Source organism: Lipophrys pholis, assembly GCF_963383615.2.
Source record: "Lipophrys pholis genome assembly, chromosome: 16".
Taxonomy (NCBI): Eukaryota; Metazoa; Chordata; class Actinopteri; order Blenniiformes; family Blenniidae; genus Lipophrys; species Lipophrys pholis.
The window spans coordinates 20,714,579-20,740,208 of NC_137634.1; the positions used below are offsets into that span (position 1 = coordinate 20,714,579).

General features: G+C 41.6%; 3 protein-coding genes across 3 annotated transcripts in view; 2 read left to right on the forward strand and 1 right to left on the reverse strand.

Annotated features, from left to right (window-relative positions):
• caln2 (calneuron 2) overlaps window positions 1–3,298 on the forward strand; it is a 31,430-nt gene extending 28,132 nt beyond the window's left edge. The window contains exon 5 of the mRNA XM_080483532.1: window positions 708–3,298. Coding sequence (XP_080339658.1) covers window positions 708–835 — 128 coding nt within the window. The 3' untranslated portion in view covers window positions 836–3,298. The remainder of the gene's footprint in view (window positions 1–707) is intronic.
• A 2,050-nt stretch (window positions 3,299–5,348) lies between these two features.
• sdf2 (stromal cell-derived factor 2) lies at window positions 5,349–10,845 on the reverse strand. Its single transcript, XM_080483027.1, has 3 exons — window positions 10,559–10,845; window positions 8,414–8,610; window positions 5,349–6,369 (listed from the first exon to the last, which is right to left on the reverse strand). The coding sequence occupies exons 1-3, from the start codon at window positions 10,740–10,742 to the stop codon at window positions 6,070–6,072; spliced, it is 681 nt and encodes a 226-aa protein (XP_080339153.1). The 5' UTR covers window positions 10,743–10,845; the 3' UTR covers window positions 5,349–6,069.
• A 359-nt stretch (window positions 10,846–11,204) lies between these two features.
• On the forward strand, window positions 11,205–25,586 carry supt6h (SPT6 homolog, histone chaperone and transcription elongation factor). The gene is made up of 37 exons (XM_080484089.1): window positions 11,205–11,336; window positions 12,333–12,443; window positions 12,527–12,685; window positions 13,969–14,042; window positions 14,126–14,306; window positions 14,449–14,530; window positions 14,633–14,888; window positions 14,978–15,079; window positions 15,238–15,351; window positions 15,485–15,574; window positions 15,667–15,809; window positions 15,927–16,072; window positions 16,171–16,278; window positions 16,370–16,650; window positions 16,757–16,911; window positions 17,200–17,395; window positions 17,513–17,652; window positions 17,829–17,946; window positions 18,063–18,139; window positions 18,236–18,371; window positions 18,512–18,649; window positions 18,756–18,923; window positions 19,016–19,143; window positions 19,262–19,469; window positions 19,897–20,044; window positions 20,203–20,345; window positions 20,437–20,577; window positions 20,745–20,940; window positions 21,050–21,195; window positions 21,402–21,494; window positions 21,585–21,698; window positions 21,789–21,913; window positions 22,422–22,534; window positions 22,623–22,700; window positions 22,789–22,967; window positions 23,356–23,648; window positions 23,818–25,586. Exons 2-37 carry the CDS (start codon window positions 12,344–12,346, stop codon window positions 24,008–24,010), a joined length of 5,262 nt encoding a protein of 1,753 aa, XP_080340215.1. The 5' UTR covers window positions 11,205–11,336; window positions 12,333–12,343; the 3' UTR covers window positions 24,011–25,586.
• Window positions 25,587–25,630: the final 44 nt, after the last annotated feature.

The window sequence follows — 25,630 nt, forward strand, 5'->3', positions numbered from 1 at the left end:
ACAGAGGTTTACTTTTTATTGTATTTTCATGCTCTTTCTGTGTTATTGTAATGGGATCTATTTCTTACGCTTACTGTTTGGACTTTGTGAAAGTTATCTATTTTAATATATTTGTAGGAGATTTTAATGAGTGTAGACAAAAAGCAGCTGTTCATTACATTTATGGTACAAGACCACTTAAGTTTCTGGGTTTTTTTAAAGGCTTAATAACAAATCTGTGCAATCTGCACTATTTTTCCAATGTGAAAATTTTAAAAAGTAATTTTTTTCTTTACCCAAAGCTAATTGATTTTGCAGTCAAACGTCTGAATTTGTGTTGAAGCTAAGTTAGTTGCCCTGTTTGTTTACTTTATTGTGCAGATTCTTAATGTCTCCTGGAAAGTCGAAACATTGATTTTATCCTCCACCTCAATCTGCTTTCTAAATGCGACTTATTATCTCTTTATATTTCATCTCATCACGTACTACATTGATGCAGCCATAATTAATATTACCACTAGAGGGCATTGAACATAACTTCTTGTACACTTATAATAGTGCACCTAAAATGTATTTACTAAACCTCTTTTTTATGAGCAGTATTTTTAATAATCAGTATTTTCAAGTAACTATAAAAGTTACAAGTTAACTTAAAATGTGAAAGTTACTTGTTTTGAACGAATACCTCATTAATTTCCTTGTTTCCTCTTCTCCTTCCCACCTCTCAGTCCATCCTAAGAAGAAGAATCGGCAGACATGTGTCAGGAAAAGCCTGATCTGCGCCTTCGCTATGGCTTTCATCATCAGTGTCATGCTTATTGCGGCCAATCAGATGCTGCGAAATGGCATGGAGTAACCAATTGCACTGTGAGCATGGGGAATGGACAGAACAGCCATGACCTTACATCCTGTCTTTGCAGCCAAAGCTGGACCAGCCACAACCCGAGCACTTCTCTAAACAATCAGTTCAAGGTTTTTCTCTTCTTTTTACTTTACTTTGGTTTTCTTTTACTTTTCTTTTAAAAGCAGACAATGTAAATGTAGATCGATGTATATGTAGTTTTGCATTGAAGATGTCACCATGTGGATTTACTGGACTTGCTGGTCTGGTCATGAGGAACCTGAATTTCAGCTAAATTTTGTTTTGATATAAATCATGAGCCTAAGAAGGGTGTTTTCCTTTGCTATTTTTGAGACCAAGACCGCCCTTTAACCTTGATTTTCTAATTAACAAAAGTTTATCAGGTGCTTTGAGCCATTCCTAATTTCCAAAACAAACAGTGATTATGGGAAAATGTGCATTTACCCTCCTGAAGTTGAACTGAATGTGAACTGAGTGAATGTTGGGCACTGAATGCAGGCCATCGTATTTTAAATGCATCAGAAATGTGTCACATTTCACGCAGTTATGTATAAACATCACACATTTTGCGAGACGATTTACGTATCTACAAGAAGCACAACTCAACACTCAGCGAGGGAAAACTCGGGAGTCATTGCTGTCCCGCTGTTGTCGTTCTTTTAGAGCTGATTGATTGATCAAACATATGTGTGGCGTGTAAAACACAGTATTGTCTGCATACATAATGTACACTCAAGCTGTCTGACGGGTGTAAAATACATGAAGGTCGGAAGAAGAAAAAAAGACAAGGCATCAAGTCAACTGACGGCAGGACTGTGGTTTTGAATAATAATAGGATATTGAGTCAAATTATAGTCATTTTAGTCATGTGCTGGTATTAAAAAATGTTTCACCAAAGCATCACATTGTGACACTGCCGAGCTGTGGTACAAGCAGTATAATCCACACAAACGCATGCCTTTATATTCACTACCACACCACACATATCACTCTGATTTCCATGTATTTCACTGTATGTATAACGTGACTTTGCTCGTATAGATTATTTCTCCTCTCAACAGCAGAATGTATAAAGGATAGAACATAGTGAGCTTCATCAGGGATTCGCAGTGGAGCTGTGGCGGTTTTCTTGAGAAGGGTTGCTGTCTAGTGGTTAAAATGAGAAGTGCAGCTTGATGCTTGAACAGCCGTGTTTTACAGGGTGTTCAGAGCTGAAGATTAACATCAGTAAGTCCCACATGGGGTCAGTCAGTGCTGGAAGGGCAGTTTGGTCAGTGACTATTTTATAATGGCGAATAGAAGAATGTTGCTTTTCACAACCTACTTGTAGCTCAGGATCAGATGAAGAGCTGAAGGTGACTGTGATAGTATCTGTATTCTTTTCTGTGGTCATAGCTAAGTTTAATGATATGGACCACAGTTTTATAATGCTTATGGGGTTGGGAGAAAACCTGGTGTCCTTTCTAACTATATCTGCGAAACCATCGATTATATTTGAAGGTGAAGGTATATGGATGAAGGGCTGGGTAATAAGGAAATATCATTGTTCAATTTTTATGTACTTGTTTTCTTAAATCTAGACATTTTAAAAAAAATGTAAGTGGTTAAAGCAGATATTGTTTCTGTTAGTGCATGTGATTTTCAAAGATATCTAAATGACATTTTCCATAATATGATGATTGTTTTTTCAGTCAAATGGCCCAGCCCTGTGTTAATGTAGCTCTGTGTTGGAGTCCATTGCTTCTCACTGTAACAACAGCAACATTTGTGGATTCCCAAACTGCATGGTGCTCCCCTGGAAAAAAAAAATACGAGGTGGGATCTGAATTTTTTTAGTACTTCATCTTCAATCCAGGATAGGTGAAAACACACGAGACCTTTTGATTGAACTAATGTGCAGTCACATGAGTTTACTGTCCAGGTCCGACACAATCTAAAGAAGGCCGGAGGTGAGAGGGCTTTCTTTTAAAACAAAAAAAATAAAATAAAATAGCTTTGTACGGTCAATTACCACAGCAAAAATGTATAATACTGTAAATCAGTATGCATGTTGTCGTTAAGATTTTCATGTCTTCGAAAGACGGGGAATCCAGTTAATCTTTCTTTGTAGTGGCACAGCCTTGGTTTCTAAATGTACCTATGTATGTACTACTGTCACATATTTGACTCTCCAGTTTATACTGTAATAGCCATTTTTTCTAGTTTCTACCAGCTATTAATCAAATCAGAGTGCAGACGAGGGCATTTTCATAAATATGCAAATACAAGGTCACAGCATCTTCATCTCTGTTTCACGTCAGAGCCTGTAGGGCTCACTGTGGATGGGTTAGGCTTTATTCTCACTCCGTAGAGTGAGCGTCAGGTTTCACTGGAATGTGTCCACCGCCTCACTGTCCTGTAAAAAAAACAACTGCTGTATAATGTATGCTACACTTTAAAAGTCTATTTGTCTTTGGTATTCTCCGCCCATTAATGTGTTTCCACCTCCATCTGTTGGCATCACGACCCTTTTGAAACCAGCATTGACCACCTTATCTTAAAACTTAATAATTGTGCCATTCAGACATCCTTTGCATGGCCATGCAAGGGAAGCTCGTTTGAAAGAGCTTTTATCAACACTTTCAAAGTTTACATTAATATGACTGTACATCTGTAACAGAACAGGATCAGTTCATGATTTTCATGTTTTTGAAGGTTGCTTTTGAGATTTGTTTTTACCAAAACATGTTTTTACCAGTTGTAGATTGTATAGAGATTAAAAACTAAAACACAGATATGTAATAAACCTTGGCATGCTGCTTAGAAAAGGAGAAAGAAAACAGCAATAGTTATAAACTGAATGGATATTTAAAAATGCAAATAATGAGTTTAATCTGTTTAATCTAAAACGAAAAAATGAAAAAATCTATATCCATATATGTTTATGCAATAAAAACTTGTTTTGATAGAAATATGTGGTGTTTGTTTTAACCCTTTATTAGGAACGTGATCATAATTGGTAACTTAAGCAAATATTTGACTGTGTTTCATTTCAGACATAATGCCATCAGATAAATCAATGCATCTGCAAGTCACATTTATGCTTTTCTGTTGCAAATAACAAAATAGAATGTAGGACTGTATGGCACAGCAGTGGAGATAGTCTTTTACAGAAATCCATTGACAAGTCCATCACATTTACATTTTATTTCTTACCTAGAAATGAAGAAACACATGGGATTTTCATCAGTTTTGTCATTTCTAAATAATTTTTGTAGATATAAATGACATGTAAGGATGTTGATTAAAGAAAAAAAAGGGCATTCAATTAATTATAGGATGACATTGCAAGGTGTAGAAATGAAAAGAATTTTTTTTTTTCAATATTATTAACAGCAGTTTATTTATTCAGGATTGCAGTGTTAAAACCAGAGCAACAGTGAGACCTGAGCTGAGAGATCAGTGGAAGCTCCACTATGTTCTTGAGTAGTCGAAACACCATGAGAGCCATGCTGTGAGGATGAAAATGTGAAAACATGCAGGCTGAAAGCTGCAACTGGAGGACATGTCTCTGTTGTTTGCAGCAGGAGACATGGAGGAAGAGTGGAAACCTTTACAGATATTGATAAACATTATACGGCCATCATATATGTGACCATTGGACAACACGATCTTTAACTCCCTATAAAGGGTTAAACCAGCAACATTTAGACACACCGAGGTAAAACATGAAACTTTTTCCTCACACTGAGCTGGTGAGCAGGGAGGTGTTCAGCTGCATCTCGTCCTCAAAGCAGAAAGAGGCTTGTTATGTTACTTGTCACTTGTGATCACTGTTCGCAATGTCATTTTAAATACCAACCTCAAAAATAGAAAGACAACACAGCGTGGTCTTTACCGAGCGCCCTTCACTGCAGCTCCCACATGCAGGCATGAGAGAATAGATAAAAGGTCTGTGAGTCAGCCGGAGCCGCAGAGAGCTCACCGCGCCGACATCACCTTCAGACAGTCCGCGCGGGTCGCAGAGCGCTTCAAACAAAACTGCTTTAAGGGAATTAACCTTGCTGGCAGTGACGAGGCATGCACACAAGAGCCTCATCGCTCAGAAGCGAGCGCTCACAAGGGATTCAACCCGATGCAGTCTGTCACGGCTCGAGGTGAATTAGCACGTCAGTCCGTTTGTGTCGGACGGAGGTGTTTCCTGCAATGCCACGCCGCCATCGGCGCTCGCCCCTAAATCATGATAATTAGTGGGCCACAGGTCAAACACAAGCGAGAGTAGCCTGAGAGCAGATGCACCCGAACTCCATTAACCGTCAGATAATGAACCCGAACACGCCATTAAGTGGACAAACAAGGTATTATGCTCAGTGTAATGATCCAGACAGACATTAACAACTCCACTCACATTAACAAACCCCCTCTGTTGGTTTTAATCTTTGAGGGGAAATTAAGAGGTGGGCCACTGTGAGGTGATTCCAGTTCACTTGAAGGCAAAAGCCAAGCAAATCCAATAAAGGACACTGATGAAGGTATGCAGAAAGAGCTCTTTAATATGAGGTATTCATTATGGGTTTGTTGTTCATGTTAACCTCTAGAATACATGTATATGCATGTAAAACACGGTACTTCCTCCCAACACTGTCAAAATTGATCATACAATGACAAGGAGCAGCATTCAGATAGATCAATGTTCATTAGTGTGAAAAACATTAAATAAATGTAACACTGAAGTTGGCTTAAAGGGAAAAAGGTATTTTTTTTCCTACAATGTGTGGAGCATGGCTTAGAAATAACATATAAAAGAAGAACGTCCTTGTGTTTCCAAAAGTTTGAAAAGGGCCACCATAAAAACACGGATGCTTTTTTGAAAGAGGATAAAGGCACAAGTGTAACAATGTCTTTTTTAGTATCACTAAACACGAGGCTGGCTTGGTGACACGAACGTGCTGACATGGTGAACCTGCTCCGTCCTGTGTCGTCGTGAGACAATAAATAACATGTCTTGTTATACGAAGTGTCAAAAACCTGAATCAAGATTAGTCTTAGACTCTTCTGACAGCGCTGTTCCCACATCGGGACTCCGAGCGGAGCCGCTAGACCTTTGAGGACTCAAGTAGTGTTTCAACGTTAATGTCCACGGACAGAATGTTTATCTTGGGCAGGCGGCTGATACCAATGTAATTAGAGACAGAGGTAGACGAGGAGGGAAAATGTGATAAGACAAAAGCCGAGAGGAGACGTGAAGTTCAAAACTCTGTGTGTGGGTAACTGTAGTCCCGGCTGCCTGCCGGGCTCTCGCTGGGCTTCATGAAGATGCCCTCCATGGCCTTCCACAGGCTGTGCGGGCTGGGGTTCGACATGGCGTGAACTTCCGTCTGGCCGTGGATCGGCCGGCCGTACTGCTCCCCCGTCACCGACAGCAGCGCCTCTGTGGCCTTATGGCGGAAGTGGATGGCCTCCTCACGCTTCCACACGGATCCGGCGCACTGAACGGTCCACTCATCAAGGTGGTCGCCTTCCCCTTCCTCTCCAAAGGCGCTCACCTCCTGTGGAGCAGAGGAGGGAAGGAGGTACATCGCCGCATGAAACCCAGCAGCCTCAGATCTTTGTCTCCTCACATCACCAATCAAGATCGACACTGCACCTTTGCAGTTCTTCATCTGGAAATGTTCAATTCTCCCATAGCCTGATTAAAACTGAAAGTTCCGTATATTCTACATTTATTCTACACAAACTGAGACATTTCAAACAGGTTTTTGTTTCACTCTTTACCCCTGTAGAAAATATTTGAAAATGTAATAAGTTTGTATTGTTTTTCACAATTAAGATTTAAAAATGCTCGAGTAGAGAAAAAACTGCCATATCATAAACCTCTCAATGATATTAATCTTTCAAGCTGCACCTGAATAGTTTTGATGTTGTTTTCTTATATCTGTCACTCATTCTCAAACTGTGGAGCTCCCTCTAGTAGTACATGAAGGAAAGTCTTTAAAAAAATTATTTTTCAAATACATAGAGTTAAAAAAAAGCACCAAACTTAGAATAACATATCTAAAATATGAGATAGATTTATTTTCAAAATAAATACTATCTTCTTTATTTGATGGAAAACAGCTGTTAGAGGTGTTAAGAAGAGGGAAAGTGTCTGTTATGGTGCAACAGTGAAATAAATATCCAAGCGTAATTGATATATTGGGAGAAAACTGCTGTATGTTCAGGTTGGTCATCGTGTTTTCAAAAAGTGTGATATAAAAAGAGAGTGCATACAGCACGGGTGTCTCACAGAATTAATTTGAAATTTCTTTCAACCATTTGTACACTTTGTACGTTTCTAATATTTTTACAAAGTTCAGTTTAAGTTTGAGAACCGCGGCTTTGTTAAATGTACCTGGAATTAAATAGTTTTTCCATTTATATTTATTGAAAATAGATTTCTTTCCAATTCAGTATCGGTTAAAAAAGAAAATGCTAAAAACTTTTATTTGATTTTGTTCTTTTTCTCTTTTTTCAACCATTTTTATTGTAGTTGTTCATTTGTATTCGTCTCTTCTTTTTCTCACCTGTGAACCATTTTAAGTTTAATTTTAAGTATAAAATAGTTTTTCATGATGATGATCATGAATATTTCTATATAATTATAATACAATATAACATGTTTAATGTTTTTACTTGATTGTGTCCTTCACAGTTTGGCTGCAGTTCAAATTAAATCTTCAGCAAACGCTCATGGCCATGATGACATACCAAGACAAACACTAAAGCTTTAAAAAAAAAAAAACATATGCGTGAGTCTTATGTCTGATTAGTTAATAACCAGAAGGACAGTGAAGGATGTGCTGTGCTTGTTGAGTGAATGGAAACTCCTGCAGTGTCTGTGAGATCTTTTTAACGTGCTGCTAATTTTACATTGCCATAGTGATAGAAAAGTGTAGTTTTGGACGCGTTCAGGAACCCTGGAAGCCAGCAGATAAATAACAACACAGGGACATCTATTTCTGGCTGAAGGTTTAAAAAAATATAAAAAATACCCATCTGTCGAAGAACTTTATCACTGATTTAAGACTCCTGTGGATGATGGAGTGCCACAGAGCAGACCACGACTTTATGACATAACAGGCCATCACCTCATACATCCAGACACATTATAGGAAGAGCCATCTGAGGGGGAATGGAGACCAAAATATCCGACAGCTCTCGCGGAGCGTATCTCCCTGCCCTCTTACACCTCGGAAAGACAGTCTTCTCACACTTCCTGAAGAGTGGCGAGGTTTCTGCTGGCCAGAGGCTGTTTTCCCCCGAAAGTTTGCCAAGTCGTCTAAAGTGTTAAAGCTGCTGTCAGCCGATGTCCAGCTCACTTCTTTGCTCAGTGTGAAAGGCGACCTCCAAGCCCGGGTTAGGACTGTCACTGCAGTTAATCTCTCGGTGGCTTAAACTCAGCTGGGCTGGTGTAAACTTTGTTGCATTCCACACACATTTTTGTGATCAGCTTTTTATAATTTCTCTGGAAGTTTCGAGGTCGTCTTAATACACTCTAACATCCTTTCCTCACTCTGCCACATTGGATCATCCTTCACATGCCAACACACCCACCTGGTTAGAGGACAGCGGCGACGCAAAGTAGTGGCTGTGCAGGTTGCGGCCCGTGTTGACATGAGTGAGGCGGATCGTCTGGCCACATTTAACCGGAGTGCCGCGATGGCACAACGCTCCGCTGGTTCCTCGAACGCTCCAGTAGCTGTTGCTGTCCTCCACGGCAGAAACTCCCGTTACAGACTGCTGTCCGCTCCCTGCCTCACAAACACCGTCACAGAAGAGCAGCGCAGGCGCTCAGTCAGGGAACGAGAATTTTATATCACATCCATCCATTCCTACCGACATTTTGCAAGTTCATAACACAGAGTCTTATTATTTAGAGCAACAGGTGAGAACATGCAAACTCCACAGACTGGGTCTGATAGCTGTGATGCCTTCGGACTTTGGTCAGTAGCTTTTGTTAATAATAGAGATTTGACACACTCGAAGAGTTCTGTGCTGCGCAGCGTTGCAGCCCAAGTACCCTGACTACTAATATAGTCCACTTGGATCAGCTCCAGCCCCCGGAAATAATGTAAAAGATGGATGGAGAATTCTGTGTTTCATTTACTGTAACGATCCAGTACTGCTATGATTGAAGAAGGAATGAAATCTGTCATTCAAGTCTTGTGTTTGACTTTGGTCACAATTCACAAACTTCTATAGCTCACAATTCTGACTGCCTGTCAGATTTAAACTTATACCCTTTTTGAAATTTTACTGCCTTTAGTTTCTCAATTCTTGATTTCAAGTTGCGTATCTTTTATTGAGTTTCTGTTTTGCATATTATTTTTGCGATTATATAATCTCATTTGTTTTAGTCCACTTTTAAAGCGTGCTCTCTTTTTGATATTGAACTGATGTTATTCAATTTTAATGCATTTTCTTTTCGCTCACCAAACTAATCATACTTTATACATTCTTTTTTTTTTTTAGTATTGACTCCTCCTGTTTCTAGGATGCGGGGGGGCAGCTACATTACGATGATGGTCAAGGGTCACACAGTAGTGACTTGTCCACTCTGGGAATCAAACCTGCGACAGTTCAAAGTCCACTTCTCAAATATCTAGGTCATCACTGCTCCAAACCAATGGATGTGGCGGCCATGTGAGGCGCTCTGTCCACCCAATAGGAGCAGTTTGGGGTTCAGTGTCTTGCTCAAGGACACTCTGACATGTGGACAGGAGGAGATGTGGAACTGAACCTGAAAACTTCAGATTGACAGAAAGTCATAACCAACTGAGCCACAGCCGCCAGTTAAGCTGCATTTTATGTTTGAAATGTGGTATATGAATACTTTTTTGTATACTTGTAATTGTATAAAATGTCAACAAATACCTTGGGTTGATAATGACAAAACATAGAGAATTGTTTACATATAATAATGTTTCATATGTTGTATAATTCATATTAATATACTTTATTTTATTTGGTATATCTCGTATTTAATACAATCATTGTAAATATTGTATATATTGTATATATTGCGAAAGGATAGATGATAGCTGTTCATAATAAATACAACATATTCAAGTGAACTGACTGTCGGGAAGTTTATAACGGCAATGCAGCTAAATGTTTTTATAAAGTTTAATTTATGGCAAAGCAGAGTGATATAATCACTAATATTTCTTTAAGCCAACACATGTATTGTGTGTTTTTGTAAGATATACACTGTTTGACGAGTACTGTGAATCTATTTGCTTATCTTTTACAGGAGATTGAACTGGCGGCAGAGATATTTGTCTTATAGATCTAATGGAATTATGACACATTGGACAATATAAATACTGCCTTATTTTTATTAACGTTGACACTGAATGACGTTGTGTAGTTATGAGTGATTCATTGATTTCATCTAGCCTCTGTCAAATAAATAAACAAGAACAGGACTGGTGATCTCCTGAGTCTGCTTCATATGTATAATCTTCCATTTGAAAGACAAACTGATCTGATCTATTGAGCAGATTAAAGCAGGTCACGTTTCAATGGTTTACACGTATCACTCTCTGATTGCACACAGTCAGGATGAGCTGCACCTTTCAACACAAAGATCTGTCGTTTTGTCATTTCCACCTACGAAAGCGAACATAATCTGAGCCTGTGCGAAGTTGGTGGGCGTTATGAATCGTATACAAATGTGTAATAAACGGTTGAACTCACCGGAGCCGTAACGCACGTCATGAGAGTGAAGTCTCACATTGTGTCTCACATTCAGCAGTTTGATCACGGAGCCGCATGTGACAAAGCTCAGCTCAGTTCCAAGCGACAGCCCCAACAGACATGAAATCACAACGAAGAGAGATGACAGAAACAGTGGGAGAGGAGAATAGTATACGTTTCCCATTCCTAGAAGAGAAAAACCGGTGATTACCGGCGGGAGATCCCTCAGATTGGTAATAATTTCTCTGCCGTCATGAACCACGTACAGTACTGTGACCAGTTGGCAGGTAAGCAGCGCTTCAAGCGGCCCGGAGTAGTAACTGCTATGATAATTAACCCATAAGAACCCGGACCCATTTCTCCTTAAAGGCAACTTATGTGCAATATACCACATACCAAGGAGACTACATAGAACACATTTCTGATGTGTGTGTGTTTTTTAAAAATAATAATAGTAAATGTCAAAGATCTGTGATGTTACATATATTTCACATGGAGCCTTTATAGTACATTTATTTAGCATTTCAAAATATTGCAACAAGACTATTATTACTGTTTAATAACACAGATTTAACTTTTTATTTGCATTTTCACTATATAAATCAGTTTGCAAAATGCTGGTTAGCCAGCAGAGGGCGCCGCCTCTACTGACGGGAAGTTACGTCACAAAGCTGCTACACTGTGGGCTTTTACCAGTGCGAGCTCCGAAACACAAACACACGGCACAGTACAGTTTATCCCACTTACTTATTCGGACTAGGCCGCCGCACTGAGACGTGTAAGTCCGCTCTCACCCGGTCCTCGGGGACGTGAACACCACACCGCGCCGCTGAGCTGACGCTCGTTACCGACCGGGCTAATGTTAGGCTATCCGACATGCTAAAGCGCTAACCAGCCTGACACCGGAGGAGGTCTGAAGGCCTCGGTTTAATCTCTACAGCGGTGATTTAGGCCTGATTCTATTTGTAGATATACCAGCTAATTTACTGCCGTGCACTAAGTATTTCTAATAAACACTAAAATGTCAGTCTTGCTTATAAACGTTAGCTCAGATGCTAAGTAGCACGGTTAAGCCTCGTTGGTGGCTCACACGTTAGCTCGCATGTTTCAATACGGAATTCCAATACAATTGTGATTTTTGGACGTTTTCAATACATCGGATACTACAGATATATACATTCACTTTAATTATTATGCATTAGTTTGAATGGAGGGAGTGTTAGCTGGGCCATCTTTGTTGATGCTGTGTGCGCAATGCGACAGTGTTCTCAAAGTGATCGCTCGTAAACAAATTACTTTCCAAAAGAACAATCTGCGATTTAAGTTACCAGTTGCAAGTATAATTATACCGGGCCTTCTGTCATTACTCGTTTGACTGTATCTCGATGAATGTTCTGTCTTTGTTGTAATTCCCCGCCTTAGTGTTCAGTTCTTACACAGTGCAGCTATTAATATTACGTCATTATTTAATATTTCATCTATTATTTTTGCAGAAATTAGCTCATATTACAGATACCCATGAGTCAGTTTCAGTCTGAAAATGACAGAGAATCTGAATAACTCGTGTTCTAATAATATTTGAATGAAAACTGCATTCAGCATATTGTTCATTTTAAACTTCTGCATCAAAGTGATGATATTTCTGAGTGAACTATATGAAAATATTAATGATCAAGGAATAGGGTTGTATGTCCATCAGAAAATTACAGAGCAAAAAATGTGTGCGTGATTTGGTGTTATGCTTGTAAAGATCATATGTGAACCTCTCTTCCAGGAGTAGCAGTTATGTCTCACTTTATTGAGAGTGAAGCAGAGGTGTCAGAGGAGGAGTTCGAAGAGAAAGACTTAAAGCCAACAAAGACCCAAAGGTTTATGGAGGAAGATGGTACGTTCTCCTCTGTTGTCGTGCTTCTTGTGTATTTTTATTGTCATTTTGTGTGTCAGCTGCTTATTGTCACGTTTCAACAGATGAGGAGGAAGAGGAAAACACAGAGGATCAGGATGAGCAAGGAAATTTACGTGGGCTCATCGATGATGGGGATGAAGAGGAAGAAGAGGAAGCAGCAAGTGCTAGTCCAAAAGGGAGCGACTCTGAGGACGAGGTGAAGCACAGACGTAAAAAGCGCAGTAAGTCTTCTTCTTCTTCTTCTTATAGTTGCAGTATTTCGAACACCACACTATTAATTGTCACAAGGTCAAATGTGTCGAGCATGACATAAATGCTTATTGTCTTTTAGTCTCTTTCCATGTCCCTAGAAATTGTACAAATTGCAACCCATGTATCATCAACATGCCACGTTTGTGTTGTGGCCCTGCAATAGTTTGAAGTTGGTTTTCAAAATGATTATTATGAATGGGCTAACAATCCTCATTCATTATTGTTGTTGTTATGAGTTTGATATGTCAAACCTGTGTAGTTTGTTGTCAAGGTTGTTACTTCATTAGCTCAGCGGAGAAGAACATTGATAAGAGCTGAATGAAAGTCTGACACACACTGTGTGTGCGCGTGCGTGTTTGTGTGTTACTGCTTAATCAGTAGTTGAAAAGCAATGATTTTACTTCGGTTTAAAATACAACTCTCTTTTCCTTGAGTGGCACAAGAAGCCAAAACAATCCTTCTGAATGTGAAAAACTTGGAATGTCAATCTGCATTTTTCTTTGTGCAAAATATCTGCATTGTATTGGTCTTATAGTTCAATGTTTAATTTAAGTTGACCTCTTCTCTTAGGCCCTATTTGGTCTCCAGCGATGCATTTGTCGAATAATTCCGAGTCATTTTGCTTGATGAGATTAAAGAAACAGCCTGATTGCAGTTATCCTAATGCGTAATCTGCTCTGCGACCAAATACATATTCTGAACTGGATTTAAGATGATTTAGAAAAAGGCGTCTGTTCGACAGTTTGCTCGTCAGAACGATCAGACATTGCATTAAACTGTAAAATGTCCTGCTTGAATCTTTAAAAGCATTTGTTTGTAATGTGCGATTTTATGATAATATAATTTTAGTGTTTTTTTCTCGAATGTCCTTATGTGCTCAGATCTATTGCTGAATAATCAGAACAAACCATTAACATATTTCTGGCATCTGTTGGCAAGGTGAAGCAATAAGTGGCTTCCTCCACCTTCACCCCCATATGTTGTAGACACAGATGTACACACATATTGGTTGGATTAACCTGGACAGATGCCATTTAATGTTAGCTCTCTACTGGTGCAACGTTTAATCTTCCTTCATTTCTTTGAAGGAATTGTGATTAATAACGGTTGACTTTTGCAGCTATGCAGACTGATACCGTAGGATTAAAAATCCCAATCTTTTTTGTTTAATCCCTCAGAATTGTTATTTTGTGTACAGATATATAACATATCTATCATGGTTGTCTCAGACTGACACTTTTAATCTTTGCAGTTTATGACGACACTCTTGATGACGATGATCTTGACCTCATTGAGGAGAACTTGGGTGTCAAAGTGAAAAGAAGGGTAAGAAGAGTTGTTCTCTTCTTAAAAATTCCATCAGTGAAGTCACAGTGTCGGATTTATACTGTTTATCTCTCGTTTCGCAGAGGAAAAAATATGACCGAGTCAAAATGCTGGACGATGACGAGGAGGATGACGATGAGAAAGATCTGATTGCAGATGAGATTTTTCATGGGGATGCTGAGGGTGAGCTGGAGGACGGCGAAGCCGTCGACGAGCCTCTCCGACATGCCGATGACGACGAAGAAGGAGAGGACGAGGAGTCAGGTTTGGCTACATGGTTTTTATATTCATTGAGAACACAAACATCAGAACATAAACGGTGGAATATTAATGGGTTGTATCGTCAAATGGTATCTTTTTTTTTTTTGATTTTTTGGGGCGGGGTTTTTTTGGCTTTGCTTCACAGATATCGATGATTTTATTGTCGATGATGACGGCCAGCCCATCACTAAAAAGAAGGGCAAGAAGTTCTCGGGCTACACTGATGCGTGAGTGTTGTAGTTATTTCTGCAGAGCGAGCAGACTTTAATTTACAGTAATTTGTTGGGAGAATCCGACACTTGTTCTAATCTGGGTTCATGTTTGCACAGAGCTTTGCAAGAGGCCCAGGAGATTTTTGGCGGCGACTTCGACTTTGCCGACTTTGACGCAGACGCGTATGATCAGGGAGAGGAGGAGGAAGAAGACCAAGATGAAGAGGGTTGGGACAGACCCAAGAAACAAACAAAGAGGAGGCAGGGGAGGAAGAGCATCTTTGAGATCTATGAGCCCAGTGAGCTGGAAAGCAGTCACATGACTGACCAGGACAATGAGATCCGCTCTACAGACATGCCCGAGAGGTTCCAGGTATGTTTCCCAGCTGGTTCTTCTGGGCACGTTCATTTAGAATTTTCATTCGTTCATCTTACTGAGTATTTTTGTATCTTGTCCGGTAGTTACGATCCATCCCTGTTAAACCTGCTGAGGATGATGAACTGGAGGAAGAGGCAGAGTGGATATATAGACATGGCTTTTCCACGCTTACCATTTCTATGCAGGTAAAGTTTTTGCTTATTTGCTTTAAGTCTGCAATAAAACTGCGTACCAGCTTATCATTTTGTTTCCTGTTTTTGAAACGATTTAGTTTTTCTAGCAGAATTTAGATTTTTCTCCCAATATTAAAAGAACGCGTTTTCTTTTTGTGTGCACTGAACAGGAAAGTACAGATTACCTTGACAGAGGAACAACCACAAACTTCAGCAGGAAGGGTCCCAGCACCATTGCAAAAATTAAAGAGGCCCTCAACTTCATGAGGAATCAACAGTTTGAGGTACAGTCACTTGTCTTTTTCTATTTGTTAACGTCACAATGTTTGTTGTTTTGTCATTATTGTGAGGAGAAAGAGTGACGCTGTTGTAAAAAACTGTTTTGTGTGTTTGTTTTTTGTTGTTGTTTTTTTCCAGGTTCCTTTCATCGCTTTCTACCGAAAGGAATATGTTGAACCTGAGCTAAATATCAATGACCTGTGGAAAGTGTGGCAATGGGATGAGAAGGTATTACACACATGGTTCCTTCACCACTGGAATCACTTTACTGTCTTTCACTTTCATGGACTACCATCTTAACTTCGTCCTTCACCCCGCAGTGGACTCAGCTGAGGTCCAGGAAGCAGAACCTGACCCGTCTGTTTCAGAAGATGCAGGCGTTCCAGTTTGAGCAGATCTCTGCTGACCCAGACAAACCTTTGGCTGACGGCATCCGTCCTCTGGACACTGCTGACATGGAGAGGTACGTTTTGGTAACACAGGAGTCATAAAGTTGAGAAGAATCATTTATTTTTCAGGTTATTTAGAAGGAAGGAACCACTGGATGGAAATTGTAAATCGATTTTATTGTCTTCTTAAGGCTAAAAGATGTCCAGACCCTTGAGGAGCTGAGTGACGTGTACAATCACTTTTTGCTGTACTATGGCCGAGACGTTCCTAAGATGCAGAATGCGGCCAAAGCGAGCAAGAAAAGGCTCAAAAAGATCAGAGAAGTGTCTGAAGATGGTAAGATTGACGTGGCTGAGATGATGAAAGATGAAAACTATGTCTCTTATATTGTGTTCAGCTCGCCTTGACAATTCACTGAACAACTTTGTCTTTAGGTGAAGAGGAGGAGTTGGAGGTGGAGGAGGAAGGTGATAACAAAAGTCCTGACCTGAAGTTGGCCTCTCGCAGGGATATGTACAGCATCTGTCAGAGTGTTGGACTGGGTTAGTCTCTTTTTCTTCCTTTTATTGCCCGCACCTCATGTGTTTACGTGTCACTGCGTCACGAGTTCTTGCTGTGTCCTCTTTGCTACAGACGGCTTGGCTAAAAAGTTTGGATTAACTCCCGAGCAGTTTGGAGAAAATTTGAGAGACAGCTACCAGCGTCACGAGACAGAGCAGTTCCCAGCTGAGCCAGTCGAGCTGGCCAAAGACTATGTTTGCAGTCAGTTCTCCACCCCGGAGGCCGTCCTGGAAGGGACCAGATATATGGTCGCCATGCAGATTGCCCGCGAGCCTCTGGTCAGGCACGTTCTCCGACAGACCTTTCAAGAAAGAGCAAAGATCAACACCAAACCCACGAAGAAGGGCAAGGAGGTAGGGGCCAGTTCCACTGCAGACATCTACAACAGTTTATCATAAGCACAATTCCAAGGGAGCTGAACATCTTCACATTGTTGGGACATTTTCTTTCTTCTCATAGGCGGTAGACGAGGCTCATTTTGCCTACTCCTTCAAGTATCTCAAGAATAAACCTGTGAAAGAGCTGAACGGGGATCAGTTCTTGAAGATGTGTCTGGCTGAGGACGAGGGGCTGCTTTCCATTGAGATCTGTATCGATCTCATCGGGGTGAAAGGGTATGTACATCCGACGTGTTCCGTTTTCTCTTTTAGAAAAGTGTGTAGAAAAACTACTTGGATGTCGAAGCAAAAATAATATGTCAATGATAAAATATGAAGGATAGACTCCATGAGGTTTTTCTTTTTATTCAAGACACTGCTGATTTTCTAGTCCAACTTCCTGTCAGTTGAAATGTGGAATATGAACCTGTTTAGTTTTTTTTTGTTTAGTTTTTTTTTCCAAACTGTTTTGTCTCCTCTTCTGCGCATGAATATGTTATTTATTTATTTTATTGTTTTGCACAGGTATGCTGGGGACCAGACATACTTTGACGAGATCAAACAGTTCTACTACAGAGATGAGTTCAGTCACCAGGTGCAAGAGTGGAACCGACAGCGAACGTTGGCCATAGAAAGATCTCTCAATCAGTTCCTTTACCCTCAGATGGCAAAGGAGCTTAAAACCAAACTGATTGCAGAGGCTAAAGAGAGCATTGTCAGGGTAAGTATTCAGCTTTTGGTTTTCTTGTTTTTTTCTGTGCAATAGTTGTATCATTAAGTAATTTATATTTCTAACTGGAAAACTCATAAACTGTGATTCTCCCATTTCCTCCTGAAGTCCTGCTGCCGTCGCTTGTATAACTGCCTGAAGGTGGCTCCCTACAGGCCTGATCAGCAGGTGGAAGAAGATGATGATCTTATGGACGAAAGCCAAGGGAAAGGCATTCGTGTGCTTGGTGTAGCCTACGCACCGAGCAGGTATGTGTTGCAGGGTGCACTCTTTTTAATTCAGTTATTAGTAGAAAGAACCGATGCAAACAATTACAGAGCACGTGCAAAGTGAGACACTGCATGTTTGAGTTTTAACCTTTATTTAATCACGTTTGGAGATACTGTATTCTCACCAGTTTGCTATTTTTTAACTACTCTATCAGAGATACGCCCGTTTTCTGTGCTTTGATCAACGGTGAAGGCGAAGTGGTGGATTTCCTTCGTCTGCCCTACTTTATGATGAGGCGGAATGCCTTCAGGGAGGATGAGAGAACAAAGAAGGTAGAAGATGAGAACAAAACTCTCACTTTACTGTTACATGATGTATTTTAGGCATTGGAACTATGTTAGTGAGTATGTTGTTCTTATGTTTTCTGCTTTGCGTTTGAAACCCTCAGGCCAATGATATTGAAAATCTGAAGAAGTTCCTCTCCAGTAAGAAGCCTCATGTTGTAGCAGTCGCTGGAGAAAACCGGTAAGAAATTGATTTCCATCTGTATCTAACGTCAAGACTTTCTCACTACAAGTCTTAAAGATGCTGATGTTAATCTGTGGAAATGTGTGTATGCAGTGATGCCCAAATGATTATGGAGGACATCAAGAGGACGATCGGTGAGCTTGAACAGGAGTCCTCTCTTCCTGCCGTTGGTGTGGAGCTAGTTGACAATGAACTGGCCACGCTGTACATGAACAGCAAGAAGTCCGAGGTAAACACTCAATACCTGTAATTTATACCACACCTATCAGATACCTAATAATGCCAGTGGTTTCATTGATATATCTAAGGTGTTTCCAGTGTTTTCCGTCACTGTTCACACTTGCCTGACCCCCTGCTTTCTCTGTACAGGTTGATTACAGGGATTATCCTCCACTGCTGCGGCAGGCTATATCTATAGCCAGGAAGATCCAAGATCCCCTGGTGGAGTACGCTCAAGTGTGTAGTAGTGATGAGGACATTCTCTGTCTCAAACTGCACCCACTGCAGGTGAGATCTTTGACAAAAATGGGAAATCTATATAGTTCCCTCATCCTGTACATATGTATTGTTGTGGTAGAATATGATTTAACTGTGTGTCTTTGCTTTGTTATAGGAGCATGTGGTCAAGGACGATTTGATCTCTGCTCTCTACTGTGAGTTCATCAACCGTGTAAATGAGGTTGGGGTGGATGTAAACAAGGCCATCGCTCATCCTCACACTCAGAGCCTTGTCCAGTACGTCTGTGGTTTGGGACCAAGGAAGGGCTCTCACCTGCTCAAGGTATGGGATTGTGACACTGATAAGAAGCGTTTGTGTGATATCAGATCCTATCTGGTGACCTTACAACCACCGTGGGGCTTTTGTTTGTGCAGATTCTGAAGCAGAACAACACTCGTCTGGAAAACAGAACACAGCTGGTCACAATGTGTCACATGGGACCCAAAGTCTTTATCAACTGTGCTGGGTTCATCAAGATTGACACGGCGTCACTTGGGGACAGGTTTGTACTTCATACTTGGGTCATTGAAATCCTTAAGACTATTCGACATACTTATGTCAAGACAAGTTATTTACAAACTACGGGGCTTTTAAGAGTTTTTGTTTTTCCCTTCTTACAGTACGGATTCGTATATCGAGGTTCTGGATGGTTCTCGTGTCCATCCTGAGACGTATGAGTGGGCTCGCAAGATGGCTGTGGATGCTCTTGAGTACGATGAATCTGCTGAGGATGCTAACCCAGCTGGGGCTCTGGAGGAGATCCTGGAAAATCCAGAACGTCTCAAAGATCTGGACCTGGATGCTTTTGCTGAAGAGCTCGAAAGACAGGTATGTGTGTGTGTGCATACATCCAGAAGCTTCAAATTAAAACCATTTCCAACAAAATAAATCCACTATCAAGTTTAGGAGTTTTGAAACAAGCTTTAAAAATAGCTTCTTCTACCAGGAGATTTATTTTTTATTTATTTAATTTTTTTGCAAATATTGCTATTTGATTGGTGGAAACATTTCTCTGGCCTTTGAAGCACTTCTGTGCAGCAGTACAGCAGGGCAGCACACAAACCGAAGACTCCTATTTTACACACGGATGACCTGGCGAATTGTTCTGATCTGACGAGAAGACAGAAACTTGTCACATGACTGTCACAGCCTTGTTGCAGATGGCCTGTGGAGGGTGACTGGATGTATAGCAGGAGCCCTTCTCACACGCAGACTCATCATCGCTCTTGTTCTCTTCTTCATTTTGTCTGTGTAGGGTTACGGCAACAAGGGAATCACCTTGTATGACATCCGTGCAGAGCTCAGCTGCAGGTATAAAGATCTGAGAGTTGCCTACCGAGTCCCCAACACTGAGGAGGTCTTCAACTTGCTCACTAAGGAGACTCCAGAGACCTTCTATATCGGTAAACAATTCACTACCCGGAAGTGATTTATGTATAATCAGTATCTAGAGGTGATTCCAGTGTTTTGGCATTTACTGTGAGAAACTGATGTTAAATTGATGCTCTGCAGTACAATTGTGTAAGTATTGCTATATTTATGCTTTTGTCTTTTCTTTCAGGTAAACTGATTACCAGTGTTGTGACGGGTATTGCTCACCGGCGGCCACAGAGTGAGACCTACGACCAGGCCATACGTAACGACAGCACGGGCCTGTGGCAGTGTCCCTTCTGCCAGCAGGACAGTTTCCCCGAACTGAGCGAGGTACCAGATGCCTCTAGCTGTTCTTTCTTCTTTCAATGTGCCGAAACAGACGACAGCTTTTTTCATCTCGTGCATTTTGCTTTGCGTTCAGGTATGGAATCACTTCGACAATGGCTCGTGTCCCGGTCAGGCCATTGGAGTGAGGAGCAGGCTTGACAACGGTGTCCAGGGATTTATTCCCACAAAGTTCCTCAGTGACAAAGTGGTCAAACACCCCGAAGAGAGAGTCAGGGTGAGGTGTTTGTAGTTTTCTGCTGATGTGTTTTTTTCTTTGGCTAATTTGATCTCAACACGTGCCAGTTTTTGTTTTAGAATCAATCTGTCTTGATGCATCTAAATTATGGTTGTGTTTTCTCTTTTCATTGTTTCTAATCGATGGTTCCTCTTCTCCTCTTCCAGGTGGGCATGACCGTTCACTGCCGCATCATGAAAATCGACATTGAGAAGTTCAGTGTCGACCTGACATGTCGCACCTCCGATCTGATGGACAAAAACAATGAATGGAAGCTCCCTAAAGACACCTACTACGACTTTGACAACGAGTCTGAAGATCAGAAACTGAAGGAGGAGCTGAAAAAGAAGCAGCAACGAACACGTGAGTGTAAAAAATAAAATAAAATAGGTTCATCAGTATCTTAATAATATAATCTTTATTCAACAAGATTTATTTCGTCTTACATCTTTTGTCATATTTGTTTTCTCAGCGTATGTAAAGCGCGTCATCGCCCACCTGAACTTCCACAACATCAGCTTTAACCAGGCTGAGAAAATGATGGAGACCTTCGACCAGGGAGACCTGATCATCAGACCGAGCAGCAAAGGAGAAAACCACCTCACGGTAACCTGGAAGGTGAGAAACTGAATATTAAAGAAAATATCCTGAATCAAAGAGAAGGACAACGAGAAGCTTTGCAGTGCTGGTGAACGTGAGATTGATGTGAAGAGACCTGACAAAAGATCAAATGGAAATTCATCACGGGTGAACTTTTGAACTGATTGTTGAAGAAATTGTAGTCGTCAGACAGAGTTTGATGCAAAGTGTCTGATGTTGTTCAGGTGGCAGATGGCATCTACCAACATGTTGACGTGAAGGAAGAAGGCAAAGAGAACGCTTTCAGCCTGGGGCGCAGGCTCTGGATCAATAACGAAGTGAGCTGCCGTCTCCTTTTATAATCGTCACAACAATGTTCTGCAGTGGGGGGTTTGTTTTTTATCGGTCCGTCTTCGTACCATCTGCAGGAGTTTGAAGATTTAGATGAAATCATTGCCCGGTACGTTCAGCCCATGGCTTCCTTCGCCCGGGATTTACTTGGGCACAAGTACTTCCACGACTGCAACGGGGGAAGCAAAGAGGTATGTACTCATTGTCCTGTTTTACAGTATTTATTATTGAAGGAGATACGACTCATCTCGTGCTGTTTATTTTCTTCTTTCCTGATGTAGAAAATGGAGGAGATGTTGGTCAGGACAAAGAGGGAGAAGCCCACTTTTATTCCTTACTTTATTTCGGCATGTAAAGATCTGCCGGGAAAATTCATTCTCGGCTACCAGCCCCGCGGAAAACCTCGGTGAGCTTTTCTTTTACACTACTCTCTTACACTGTTACATGTTACACTCTTATCGTAACATTTGGAAAGCTGACATGAAATGACAGAATATCTCCTTTTTTTTTTTGTAACTCTTTATTTTATATTGAACATTTTTACATTATATTCAACAAAAACAAAACATGGAACAAACAAAACAATACAAAAAGAACAAAACAAACAGAAGATAGTAAAGATACACCTGCATTCATATTAAATTAAATTTGATTTAAGTCGGGCGTCCACAGTTGTGCCGTCTCAAGGAGGCAGTATCCTCCTCCGTTGAAGGAGAAAGTCATTTTTTTCCATTGTGTATAGTCCTTTAAACGCATCCATCCATTGTTTGAGGCTCGGAGGTTCAGCTTTGTACCCGTTTTTGGTGATCTCTTTTTTTTTTTGCAGTAACGTTTTACACAGGTACCAACCACTCTCCATTTGTTTTGTTCCACTCAGGATAGTGAATATTTACTTTTTTGTGTGTTTCCTCTAGGATTGAGTATGTGACCATCACCCCGGATGGTTTCCGCTACCGGTCCCAGATATTTCCAACAGTTAACGGCTTATTCCGCTGGTTTAAGGACCATTACCAAGAGCCTGTGCCAGGTACTGAAGCCTCGTACTTCAACTGTTTCTTTCAAATCTGTTGAAATATGTTGCCGCTGATAAACATTATTTTTTTCTCCTATCAAAGGTATCACTCCTAGCAACAGCAGCCGAACAAGGACCCCCGCCTCCCTGAATGCCACCCCAGCTAATATCAATATTGCAGGTGCGTCTCCGCTCTTTTGCACACACACACACACACACTCACACTCAAGAGTACATGTGTCCCATTTTGATAACTCCGTCCTCCACAGACCTGACACGAGCCGTCAACTCGCTCCCGCGCAACATGACTTCTCAGATGTTCAGCGCCATCGCCGCAGTCACAGGCCAGGGCCAGAACCCCAACACCACCCCGGCACAGTGGGGTTCCAGCCAGTACGGCTACGGCGGCAGCACGGGAGGGGGCGGAGGAAGCTCGTCTGCTTATCACGTGAGGACAGATTTTCATGTTGCAGATTCCGCTGGCTCACAACCAGGCGATGCCAGTAACGCGTTACTCATCAGTAACAAACTACTACTAGTGAACACATTGAAGTTACTTCTCATTGTAATCTAATGTAGTTACTTTTAAAAACAAGTAATCAGTAAAGTAACATTTACTTTTTAAAGGAGGAACTCGTAATCAGTAATCATATTACTTTTTCAAGATAACTGTGGCAACACTGCTCATAACACACCCGATACTCTGCAACCTGAGGCAGCATGTGGGGCGGCTTCCTCTCTGATGATGAAGAGATGATCAGAGTCACTGACTGTGTTTACTGTTTTCTGGAGTAAATCTTCACTTGCCGTTGGTTCTGAATGTCTTTTCTCGCCAGGTGTTTGCCACTCCGCAGCAGCCCATCGCGACGCCCATGATGACGCCCAGCTACTCCTACACCACCCCGAGTCAGCAGGCGCTGGGCACGCCGCAGTACACCGGCTCCACCCCCCAGTCCTCGCACACCCACCCACACGCAGGCCACGTCGCACACCCCAGCCACCACGGTCATCACAGCAGTCATCACGCACACTCGTCGGGCACGCCGTCCTCCTCCACCTCATCCCGGGGGCGGACGCCACAGCAGCAGCCGCAGCAGCAGCCACAGCAGCCACCGCAGCAGCAGCCAAAGTAACTACACAGAATTCATAGAAAAACATCCTTTCCGGTTTGACTTATGAAAACTCTTGTGAAGATCAACTGTTTTGTGAATGCAGTTTTTCTGCCACAAGGGGGTGCTAGACCTAAGGTTTCCTTCAGATGTAGTGTCTAATAAAACCCCTCCTCCTCTGTCCTGCAGGCCGAGTGGCAGCAACTCCTCAGCAGTGGACTGGGGCAAGATGGCCGAACAGTGGCTGAAGGACAAAGAAGCAGAAGGGCGGAAAAAAACCCAGAGGATGACGCCGCGGCCGTCCCCCAGCCCCATGATCGAGAGCACACCCATGTCCATTGCCGGCGACGCCACACCACTGTTGGATGAGATGGACCGATAGGACACAGAGCGGGGCGTCGCCTTGCCCCCTCCCCGCCCCCCTCCCACCCTGACTTCATCCTTTGTCCTGCTTCATCTTACAAGGAACTCCCCCACCCGTCTGACCCTTTCATGTCACTGACCACCAGTTGAAGCTCACTGCATCCATCCTGCCTGCTGTCCGATCATGTGTTCTCATCTCCTCACGTTGTAGTGATCGGTGTGTTATCACACCTCACACACATCACACTGATCACTACAATATCAGGACGTCATGAGATCACCCCAATACGAGGAGATCCTGTTTTCCCATCTTTCCCTTCACTCTGTCTCTAACCATCCCTCCTCCTGCCGGACTCTTGGCGGCTTAGTATTCTGTACAGTTTCAAATAAAGGTGTGTCACACAGACCGCAGTGCAATGACGGATGTAATTCAAGTGTCAGACAGCAGTTACAACCAGGATATGGACCTACACAGTCATTGACTGACAAGCTGTCCTGCTACCTTTTTTTTTTTTTTTTGTCTTTGCAATTGATTTTTGGTTTGATGAAAGAATGAATGGCTTCGACAGAGAGGAACAGGTCATCTCTCCTCCGTTATGGTCGGGTAAGTTTCTCTTTGCCAAACCATCAGGAAAGTGATTTTTTTTTTTTTCTGTATGGAATGCGTCAGAATGAATAAAGACTTCTTTTTTTCCTGTTTGAATTTTTAGACTCTACGCCGCTCGTCTATATCTGAACACACACATGCCCATATTATGAAAGAGCAGCCTTCAGTTCCTGCTAATAATTTCCACCAGGTGCTGTATTATGAACGGCTGACTGTATGTTGGCTCCTGTAGAAAACCTGTAATGTACCGTCGATCCTGTGGCCTGTACCAGGTGGAAATGATCAATGTGCCGCAGTAGAAGCTGGTTTGTTTTGATTCTGGATGGTTTCATGTGCAGAAGTTGTATATTGACCTTTTAAAAACTTTGTGTTGACCTGTTGTGTTTTTACCTCGCTGTGGCGAGTGAGCATCAACAACCCGCCAGTTCTTTTTTAAGTGTATCTCGAAATGTTTGCACTTAAGTGAGTATTTCCCTCCAGACGTTGATGTTTGCCACCTTACGGGCTCTTGATGAGCCCGACACAGTATCGCTTCTCCCAGCTCGACTTTTCACAGCCACAACGCTGAAATTACATTTCAGTGAAAGTTTTATCTAAACATGGAAAGACACCGTCAAACTGATTTCCCACTGTGTTTACACTCCTAACTCTGTATGATAATCCTGAACTGCACGCAGTTGTTTCAGTAGATTAATATTAAAAACATGTCGTGTGGCATAAAATAAGATTTTTTGCTGAGTGAGTAAAAGCAAAGCGGTGCTGAAAGTTGGCTGTATGCTTCACATTTCTGCGGTGTGCTCAGTGTCATCCCATTATATATATAATGTTCTTCGTTTGGGGTAAACACAGTGGGTTTCATGCGTCTCCCCAGGTGAAGAAGCTGGTTGTCAGCAGGAGTTGATGGAGAGGAAATCCTGCGTGTGACTCTGCTGATGACTTTTTCTGCCTGTGATCCCTTTAATAAAAGTGTTCATAGTAAAAAGGAAGGAAAAAAAAGTGTCTGTGCTACTTTAGGAAATCACATGTGAACAT

Bases quoted from the DNA above. Each gene is read 5' to 3' on its own strand.
- sdf2 (XM_080483027.1), bottom strand. From the start codon at position 10,742: ATGGGAAACGTATACTATTCTCCTCTCCCACTGTTTCTGTCATCTCTC. The intron at 8,611-10,558 runs GTGAGTTCAACC...TTTGTGAGGCAG, and splicing joins TGACGTGCGTTACGGCTCCG to GGAGCGGACAGCAGTCTGTA. The intron at 6,370-8,413 runs GTGGGTGTGTTG...TCTGCTCCACAG, and splicing joins CGCCGCTGTCCTCTAACCAG to GAGGTGAGCGCCTTTGGAGA.
- supt6h (XM_080484089.1), top strand. From the start codon at position 12,344: ATGTCTCACTTTATTGAGAGTGAAGCAGAGGTGTCAGAGGAGGAGTTC. The intron at 17,653-17,828 runs GTATGTGTTGCA...CTACTCTATCAG, and splicing joins GTAGCCTACGCACCGAGCAG to AGATACGCCCGTTTTCTGTG. The intron at 22,701-22,788 runs GTGCGTCTCCGC...CGTCCTCCACAG, and splicing joins AGCTAATATCAATATTGCAG to ACCTGACACGAGCCGTCAAC.